We start from the raw sequence: 9,417 nt of genomic DNA on the forward strand, positions 1-9,417 counted from the left end.
CAACATACAGATATATATATATATATATATATATATATAGACCGATAGTGTGAGAAAAAAAAAAGGGGGAGGGGAGCACGCGGTAGCTCACAGCCCCGTCAAGTAATTCTCCAACGCCATCAGCTGCGAGTGAAGGAGGAACACCTGACACTTCTCAAAGGTCAAGGAACAGTCAATGGAAAGACACCCCCTCGACTTCTCTCCATGCACGGCAGCAGAAGCAGCGGCAGCAAGCCTATGGGGAATGACAAAATGCATATCCTCCATGTCTCGCTCTTCCCCCGCCAAGAAGTTTGTTCCGCCCGCCTCCCCGCACGATGCAATGCAACGTCGACACGCGGTCTCCAGTAATCGCAAATGCTGCTCCACAGTGTGCCGGCGCCCTACCACGCGCGCAACCGATGCCCCGTGATTGTGCAAACAAACGCCACAAACGGGTAGATCTGGTGGATTTGTTTTCGAGCACTTACCAAGACACACAGCGCACAACGTCTGCTGGTAGTGTACATCCAGTGTCCCTTGCTTCGCAGGATGCACCCGAGTAGCCACAGGCAACGATGCACCCTTGTGGTCCATGTCGTCGTCTGTGTTGCCCTCCACCACGATGGAATCACGCGGTATCCGCGTCGTTTTTCTGCCCAAGAGCGGAAGCGTTGTCAAGCCAAGCTCAAAGTAGCTCTGATACGACCGCCGCCTTGGCATAACCGCATACCAGCTCGCAAAGCTCACGCCGATTAGGTAAAACATACGATCCAGCGTGGGAATAATATGACGTTTGATGTAGTATTCGTGGTCAATGCGCAGGTTTTCCCTCAAATTCAGTAGGCGTTGTGGGTGTACCACCTTATCGCACAGTCGGGCAGACGTCAGCGACTGAACCACAATGTAGGGCATGCGCTCGCCCCAATACGGCGTGTGTGTGATATCCTTTTCTATTAACTGCATGGCAAGATGCGCTCCGGGTGGCAAATGTGCAGTGCCGCGGTAACGACCAAGCTTCACCGCCTTTCTAAAGATGCAGTCAGCCGGATTACACCCTCCACGCTGCAGTTTTCCAACTTCCTCGTAGAACCGCATACGCAGCACGTCCGTGGATGCACCATCAAAAAGGAGACGAAGCATACGTTCCGCAAGACGGGATGTTGCAGGGCATTGATCCCTGCGTACAGTCTCAATACCCTTCGCAAGGAACTCAGGCTGCGTTTGCTCTGGATTAAAATACGCGTACCCCACGTAACGTTTTTTCACAAGCAACAGACAAGGAAAAAGCACCTTCTCAAACTGGAGCTGAATCGGTGCGGGATAGATGCGAGTCACCTCCCTCGCCATCTGCTCACCAAGCAGAAAGGCCTCATCCCTTGTCCTGCCAGGTAACCGCACAAACAGAGAGTCGGTGTCGCCGTACACCACCTCCGCGTTCCAGTTTGGGTGACCGTTAATAAGTTGCATCGCCCGTTCGAGTGTCTGACGTCCAAGCATGACCGTGGCATCGGCGACATCCACGCACGGCATTCGCCCCGTAAAGGAGGCCGCCGTGTATCCGTAGGTTGTGTTAGCGAGTAGTTTAATGGCTGTCTGCTGCTGTTGGAGGACGCGTTGCATGTACTTGTCCTCGCACGGCTGTGCCACATGCTTCAAAGCCGCCAGTACTTGAAACCGTGTGTCGAGCAGAGCTTGCAGCATTTGCGGGAGCACCCCTTTGCGTATCTCTGGGGGACAAAAACATGCAGCCATTTGGCGCAAATATCACTCTGCGTGATGTGGGGCACGCATCATCCTCCGCGAGAAGCTGCAGGAGGACAGAGTCAGCTTGCTTGTACGATGCCAGCACCCCCAAGCGGCTGTGACGGCATCTTGACACCCTTCCAAGGCAGGTCGAGTAGCAGAGGTTGTACGCAATGATAATGCTAGGATACAGGCTTCGGAAGTCCAGCACAACAACGGGGTCGTCCTTATAGAAGCCACTGCGTGGTTGCATAATCAGCGGCATGCTCACAAGGCGCGGTTGCCGGTGCACTTCCTCAGGCGATGGTGATAGCATTGTGTAGCCGATGGGCCGCGCCATGCGGTGCAGCGTCGCCTCGACACGGTACTGACTCCCACGACTGAGCACCTCATAAAAGAGGATGCCGTACATCCGCGCGAACTCCGCGGTGCGCGTGTAGAAGTTGAGATGCTGCGCAACACGGTGCGGCGTCACAACACGTGTCAAAAGAACAGTAAGTGCCACACGCCGCATGTCATCACTACTGCTGGTGTACATTTCTGCCAGGGCAATGTCCGTAAAGTACGGCAGACTACGGCGAAAGAGCTTTTGGTGCACCATTTGTAAGGTGTGTGAGGGAAGCCGCAGTTCCTTGCACAGCTGCTTACCGAGGTCAACCACAACGCGGCCCGGGACCCGAACACCACCACCAAACCGCCTTGAGAGACGCTTTACCATGCCGCCTGCGCCAGGCTGTGGAACTGCAGCGGCCGATGATGCCCCGGCAGTCTCCGGCACGGCGACGTCCTCGTCTCCCGCTGACAGTGACGACGAAGACAGCAACAACAACGCTTCATCTTCCTCCTCGCTTGCGTCATCGCTCATGTCATGGATGGAGAGCCTAGCGACGTCCCGCGCAAGAGAACGCTGTAGCACAATACGGTAGCGGAGCGCCAACAAACCAACACCGTACTTACATCCCTCCCATGAAAGAAGAACGTCGGGGTCGTAGGAGCAAACCTCCCGCCGCACGCGCTGCAGCAGATGCAACTCCGAGGGAAGTGGAACCACGTCAACGACGCCACTAAAAGGTTGTTGTAACCGACGGATGGTCATTGTCGATGGGCACACACAAAAAAGCCGCACACCAATGGACTCTGCAAAAGAACTCGTGCGTCCAAGTGCCACGGCCAGTAATTCCTCTTGTACCACGTTCTGATTACCAGATTGGCGGTGCACGAGCACCTCCACATACATAACACGAAGTTCGCAGGTAACATATGTGTTCCTGCCCGGCGAACTTGAGACGTTGGATGATGGGTACGGCTGCCACTTGGCTTTGGAGGCCGACGCATGTTGATGACTGGGTGACGTCCACGGCGATGGTGCCACATGCGAAGGCAGCGGCACAGAAGGCCGTGCCTGGATCATTCCCATTGTTGAGGTGGGCATTCCTCTCCGTGTTGACACCGCAGCAAAAGCAGGACAACTACTAGCAGTACTGACAGGTGTGGCAAGAGGCCAGCTGGCGGCTGACACAACAACACGACGATGCCGGTCGTATGTCCAGCGAAAATTTCGAGAGATGTCACCCATGAAATGACACGGATGCAAGCGGGAGGTCGTTTCTCTCCACCCCTGCAGGAAGGCAGCATGACTAGGGTTGACACACTCGAGAGACAGGGAGGACGACAGCTCCTCCTTGGCGCCTGCATCAGACGCATCCGGCTGCGAGGCCACAGAGTAAACGACGGCTGCCGCAGACGGAGAGGAGCCGATGCAGCTGAGCATCAACGCCAACTGCGACTGGGACGCCTGCTGCATAACGCTGGGTACGGATCGTCGCACAGGCGTCTGTATGTGGTCTCCATCGTCGTGCGTCGACGGACGTGAGAAGAAGAGCGGCGTCACGTCACGCCTCTCCGCCACAACAACACACGACGACGGTGAAGAAAACAACGACGACGACGAGAAAGAGGAGGAGGAGGAGGAGGATGTCAAGAGCTCCTCATCCTCATCCACGGCACCTGACACCCCCGCCGCGCCGGATGTGGGCGTGGCGAGTGCGGCTGGGAGAGCTACAAACTCCTCGCTCCGTGTCGGTGCAATCGCCGAAAGGCGCTGCTCCGAGACGTGATAGTTGTAACGGCACAGCAGCGCGGGGGTAGTGGGGGCACAATACGCGTGGCACACCGCAACCCGCACGGCCTGCCTTAAGACCGCAATGGGGTTTTCATCCTCCACATCTCCCAGTAGCAGCTCCTCCTCCAACGCAGCCGCGACGCCGCTGGCATCAGGCACCCGCCGCGCCAGCCACCGCCCACTCCTTTCAAGCTCCTCCTGCGTGTCGGCGAGGTGCGTCTCGCGTAGCGTCATGTACCACCGCAGCCGCACAGTCTGAGTGTCCATCGCAGTTATTTTGGCTACCGATGGCGTCTGTGGGATGATGCCGTCGACTGACACGCCGCACAGGACAATGGAATCCCCAATAACGAGTGAGGTATCAGTATTTGCAGGAGCTTCTTGCAGACAAGCGCCCCCCTCGCTGGAGGGCAATGAACGCTCCCCCGCCTCCCCAATTGCCTCCTCAATGGACGGCACTGAAAGCAAAGAGGAGGAGGAAGAAGACGAGGAGCTTGAAAACGACAAAGCAAAACGTGTCGTTTTCGCATTGTCCTCATGCATCTCCTCCATGAGCCGCAACGTAAGTTGGTCGCTCAATTTACCGGCGTGCAGGGAAAAGTTCGTAGGAGTTTCCACATCATCCCGCGGCGTTGATGAAATGTGGGATGAAGTTTCCGCCACAACCGCGTCAGCCCTGGCACGCAGGTGCGTCAGTGCCCGTTGGCGCATCACCGACACGGCGGAGTCACTACTCTGCACATCACACACTGTGCAGGTGCGATCTGCCATGTCAGACCCCGCCCCGCATCGCAGAGCGTCGTCCACGCCGTGTTCGGCAAAGTATTGTCGCACGCTGCGCCGCACAGAGAAAAGGTTTTCCCCCGACTCCACAGGACACTCCTGCCGCTGCAATACAGGCGCCTTCACGTCAACCTCCAATTCAGCACGTGTGAGACGCAAGGGCTCTCCTTGTGGCATCACCGCAGTAATGTGCAGATTTGCCTGAGCCTGCGTAGGTTGCACCTCTGTTGGCACAGGCGAGCGTGCCGTGCAGGCGGGGATGCAAAACGGAGCCATTCCCTTCATCCCGTAATCCACCATAAACTGGAAGTGGTAGGGTGTGTGTGCCTCGTATGTCTGCCACCGCCGTCCTCCCACCTCCGTCGTCTGGCTGAGCAGCTGTACAAGCCTGCTCACCACTTCGGGGTCAATCACACTGACCTTGAAAAATGTCTTGTGCTTCGCATGGTAGCCGTAAAAGGGTAGCCGTCGCACCACCTCCACGTGATGCAGCAGCTGCAGCTGCAGCGGCGGTGCTGTCGATGGAGAGGGCTTCAGGACGCGTATCGCCACCGCCTCTAGCTGGGCGCCGAACTGCATCGCAGAGACGCTCGGGTCGTGGCGCAACACCATAAAGTATGGATACACACCGTGGATGTGTGCGCAGATGCTGCGCTGTTGAAGGGCGTCAGATCCCCTTACACCCCCCACAGTCGCGTTGGCCTCGTCCAGCCCATTGCCGCCCTCCCTCCTTGTGTAGACGTAGCCGAATAAATGTAGCAGCGGGCACCAGGCGGACACACGGTGAAACAACGGACTCATCTGCGCATCGCCGAGCGCGGGATCGGGTTTTGCTACGGAGTGCTCCACCGACACCACGTGTAGATACATGTGTGGTCTGCAACTCCGGACGCATTCGACGGTTCCACTGCTTTGTTCCAGCCAACAAATTCAAAACAAAACAGAACAAAAAAAAAAAGAGCATCCGACAAAACAAAAAAAAAAACAAACAACAACAACCGCCAACAAACAGAAAATGAGCCAAACAAACAGGGAAAAATAAAAATAATAAAAAATAATAATAATAAATAAGTCTCATCCCACTTTTATTGTTGTTATTCATCTTATTCTAGTTGTTGGGTGATGTTGCGAGGGCCTACGCCTGCAGCTGCAAAGCCACACTTCAATGGTTCCACCTCTGGACAACGCCATTCACTTCCCTCCTCTTCTTGCGGAGACATATATATACACATCCACGCCCCCATCCCACGCCCTTCAGGGACAAGAGCCAGCGGAATGGTGAGCATCATTGGCCTCGCCGACGCAGACAACGCACCCGTCAAAGCCCACTTCCATCCGATTGCTTAGTCCCAGGCCCTGCAGCTCGCGTGTTAAGTCGTCATGGTTCAGTGAGTGTGACATGCCCACAAAGTATGTTTTGCCGGCCTGAATCCTGCGTGCAGCTGCGATGGAAGCATCAACGCTCAGGTGAGAAAAGTAAGTTTTGCGCGACAGCATGTCCAGCAGAAGAACTTCTATGGGCGTCGAATCCGGCACACCCAACAACTCCTTCGCCTGAGCCAAGTCCGTAAAAAACTTCTCCTCCAATGCACTCATGTCAGAAAGATACAGCAAAAGACGGGGTCCCTCACCAGAGACGTGCATTGGTATTAGAAAGGCATTCGCAAGGTAATTCCCGCCGTGTGGGACAGCAATGGGCACGACAGACCAAGAACTCATTACGCGATCGTCACTGCCAGAAGGTGGGGTACTGCTGCAAAGAAAGTTCAGCACAACCTTCTTGAGCGGTTGAAATACGTGACAGGCGAGGGATGCGACAAAGCCAGTCTTCTCGTGTCGTCGCTCCCCAACCGTCAAGGGACCATCCTTTGGGAACAAATACGGATACACACGAACCATGGAAGTCACAGTGCGTTCGTCAGCAAAGACGTCAAGCGCTCTGTCGGGTCGGTTGAACTCCCGCATGTCGTCAAGGCCAAACAAAGCGTCCGCGTGATCATGTGTGAGGAGGACCGCGCTAAGCTCCGCCACCCCGACGGCGGGAAACACCTTCAGCGCCGCCTCGCGGAATGTTTTGCCACAGTCTATGAGCACGTTGTGCAGAGAGCCGTCCACTGGGTGTCGCAGCTGAATGAGAAACGACACATTTAGCCGGTGATTTTTGCTCCGCCGTGGGTCGCGGTGTGCCTCCACGCAGTTGCTGCAGGGTGTGGGGCTGGCGATGCAGCCCAAAGCGGGGGTAGCGCCACTCGATCCGGAGCCAACAATGACGCCACGCACAAACCTCATTTCGGTTGCTGGCGCGAAGGCGGGCGGCTCTGCACTGTGCATCTGGCTTTCACCGCGCTGACCGTTGTCTTCGCCCCTTTTGTTCGTGTATGCCTCAGACAGTGCTCGGTAAAACTTGCGGGTGCACGCGACCTGGCTGCTGGGCAACAGTGTGTGTATATTGAGCGAAACAACCCGAGGGCGCCCTTATTGCCACAGAAACAAATCAGAACCAAAAGAAAAACACACACAAAAAAAAAAAGAGTAGAGGCAACAAACCAACACGGGCAAGGTTCCCCACAACACAGAGAGAGAGAGAGAGAGACGCATCCCATCCGGTGTATCTTGCGCATATGCGGACGCGAGAAACAGAGCGACGGCGTACTGACATGGATGCAAGTTGTTGTGTGTCCAGCCGTCACAGGTGGTGGCCAGCAGGGGTCAGTTTCCTGGCAATAGTGATAAACGCCCTGCAGCAACACAGTGCGGCATCCATCTTCTGTCCCTTCTTGAGCAGGCCAAGGTGCTCCTGCCCCGCCTCCGCCTGCTCGCCACCCCTCTGTTGTGGGTTTGGCTGCATATACAGCTCCATCGTTGCACGTACCACGCCGCCGCCATGCCGCGCTGCAGCGTTGGCGCCGCTGATGTTCTCGTGCAGCTCGCTCCACACCGCAAGTGCAGAAGTGGTGAAGACGGGGCGCATGTACTGGATGCTCACGTGTGTCACCTCACCCACGGTTCCACCTTGGCGGCGAAGATGTGCTTTGCATACGGCGAGAAAAAGCGCAAGGCACAGCCCGCCGTGAAGGGTCCCGTGGCGATTTTGGCACCACGCACTGAAGTGCGCAGGCGGCAAGAGACACCAACAGACATCTGTGTTGACGTCGTCGCGACGGTCCTTCTCCTGCGGAGTTCCGCGCTCGGGGTACAGCGTTAACTCCTTCAGCCGCAACTGCGCCGCCAACAGATCCGAGGTGCCATGCAAAAACAAAAGTCTCTCGCAGACGCCGCTGCCTCCGTTCACCGGCATCCACAACGTGGTGCTCGCAATGCTTCCGGACGGAGTGGAGGCAGGCACAAGAAACAGGAGGCAGGAAGAGAGGAAGGGCAATAAAAACGAGGAGGAAAAAAAAAGAGAAGGAGTAGGGAAAGGAACCAGTCATGCATGCATCAAAATAAAAACCAAGGCAAAATAAACATATATATATATATATATATGTTCCTGCCTGGCGCTGTCGCCCCGCCCCTCTCGCCTCCTCCGGCATGCCTGCCTCCTCCTCCTCCTCCTGGGACCACGGCGTTCACAGCTTCACCACTTTGAGCGGCACCCGCGTCTCCACCTCTACGTGCTGCGAGACACTGAAGAGCCCAAAAAGAATCGAGTAGCGCGGCACGTTAAACTCGCGGGTGTCAATCGGACAGCGCACCACGAGCTCCGGTCCCTCCAGCATCTTGCTGCAACGCACCGGATGCGTCTCGCCGCGGAGCTGCAGAGAACCCTCGAGATGGTCCGTCGTCTCCTGCTCCAAGTTGTAGATGATGCGGGGAAAGCGTGGGGCATCAAGGGTGTAACTGCACGTTCGCTTCGACAGCCGCTCCACCTCCAAGAAGTTCAACAGAAGCCGCTCAAACTTGCGGTGGTCCACCTCACACTGCGGCTGCAGGGAGTCGGCCTCCACCTCGACGCGCCTTAGCGAGCGCCCTGTCAGATCAAGGTAGTACGCAAACCGCTCTACCCGAAACCGCAGGGCACGGCCAATATAGCGGCCCAACAACCCTGCAGGGAGGGTGTAAACGTACATGTCAACATCACGCAGCTCCTTGCTGCTTGTGACACGTCGCTCAAAGATTCCCCAGCCCAGCGTGAAGCCTCTCCTCCTCTACTTGGACAAATGTAATAAACCCAGTAATGGCTATATGTGATGTGATGCCGTGGGAGAAGCCACCGGCCCTTCTTTTGACTTAGCCCAAGCACATCAAAAAAAAAAAAAGGAGAGTGGTTCACTACATCTCTTCACAAACCAGTGTCGCCACGTCATCTCCTACTGTGACGATGGCAAGTTTTGTTTTGTTTTTGTTTGAACGAAGAAAAACAGCTGCACACGTGCGCCGTTGTCCCGCCTTAACGAATACGCTTGAGAAATACAGCGCGGCCTCTAATATGATACATCGCCCGTAGGGGTGCGGAGGGGATGTGTTGTCCCCTCGACGCGGCTTACATTGAAAGTTGACGCTCCGTGCGTCCCGCTAGCATACATATCGGCAGAACTGGGCACCCGCATTCGGGCACGCAATTCTCCGCCTCTCCGTCTCTGTGAATGTGTGACGTTGCCGTTGCACACCCACGTCACAAACGCATGCACACAAACCAAAACAAAGCAAAAACACACACAAAAAAAAAGAGAAATTCATCCAACCGCGAGGAGAATATAAAACAACGATGGGCAAACAAAAATAAGAAATCTTTTCCTTTTCCATATATATATATATATATATATATATATATATATATATACTAT

The 9,417-nt window shown here is 55.5% G+C and overlaps 5 protein-coding genes across 5 annotated transcripts, besides 7 other annotated features; all 5 read right to left on the reverse strand.

Annotated features, from left to right (window-relative positions):
* Positions 1-10: 10 nt before the first annotated feature.
* Positions 11-39: a microsatellite.
* A 48-nt stretch (positions 40-87) lies between these two features.
* TraAM80_01625 (putative DNA polymerase delta catalytic subunit) lies at positions 88-1,512 on the reverse strand (the record flags this gene model as incomplete). Its single annotated transcript, XM_029378659.1, has 1 exon — positions 88-1,512. One exon carries the CDS (start codon positions 1,510-1,512, stop codon positions 88-90), a length of 1,425 nt encoding a protein of 474 aa, XP_029241461.1.
* A 52-nt stretch (positions 1,513-1,564) lies between these two features.
* Positions 1,565-5,500, reverse strand: TraAM80_01626 (putative DNA polymerase zeta catalytic subunit; the record flags this gene model as incomplete). The annotated part of the gene is made up of 1 exon (XM_029378660.1): positions 1,565-5,500. One exon carries the CDS (start codon positions 5,498-5,500, stop codon positions 1,565-1,567), a length of 3,936 nt encoding a protein of 1,311 aa, XP_029241462.1.
* A 53-nt stretch (positions 5,501-5,553) lies between these two features.
* Positions 5,554-5,698: a sequence feature (A-rich).
* A 186-nt stretch (positions 5,699-5,884) lies between these two features.
* TraAM80_01627 (PhnP protein) lies at positions 5,885-6,961 on the reverse strand (the record flags this gene model as incomplete). The annotated part of the gene is made up of 1 exon (XM_029378661.1): positions 5,885-6,961. One exon carries the CDS (start codon positions 6,959-6,961, stop codon positions 5,885-5,887), a length of 1,077 nt encoding a protein of 358 aa, XP_029241463.1.
* A 243-nt stretch (positions 6,962-7,204) lies between these two features.
* Positions 7,205-7,223: a microsatellite.
* Positions 7,224-7,316: 93 nt separating this feature from the next.
* TraAM80_01628 (uncharacterized protein) lies at positions 7,317-7,928 on the reverse strand (the record flags this gene model as incomplete). The annotated part of the gene is made up of 1 exon (XM_029378662.1): positions 7,317-7,928. The coding sequence occupies one exon, from the start codon at positions 7,926-7,928 to the stop codon at positions 7,317-7,319; it is 612 nt and encodes a 203-aa protein (XP_029241464.1).
* A 162-nt stretch (positions 7,929-8,090) lies between these two features.
* Positions 8,091-8,116: a microsatellite.
* A 27-nt stretch (positions 8,117-8,143) lies between these two features.
* Positions 8,144-8,186: a microsatellite.
* Positions 8,187-8,199: 13 nt separating this feature from the next.
* Positions 8,200-8,700, reverse strand: TraAM80_01629 (uncharacterized protein; the record flags this gene model as incomplete). The annotated part of the gene is made up of 1 exon (XM_029378663.1): positions 8,200-8,700. The coding sequence occupies one exon, from the start codon at positions 8,698-8,700 to the stop codon at positions 8,200-8,202; it is 501 nt and encodes a 166-aa protein (XP_029241465.1).
* Positions 8,701-9,235: 535 nt separating this feature from the next.
* Positions 9,236-9,291: a microsatellite.
* Positions 9,292-9,374: 83 nt separating this feature from the next.
* Positions 9,375-9,413: a microsatellite.
* The last annotated feature ends 4 nt before the right edge of the window (positions 9,414-9,417 follow it).

Source organism: Trypanosoma rangeli, assembly GCF_003719475.1.
Source record: "Trypanosoma rangeli strain AM80 chromosome Unknown Tra_15.4_contig_00033, whole genome shotgun sequence".
NCBI classification, from domain to species: Eukaryota; Euglenozoa; class Kinetoplastea; order Trypanosomatida; family Trypanosomatidae; genus Trypanosoma; species Trypanosoma rangeli.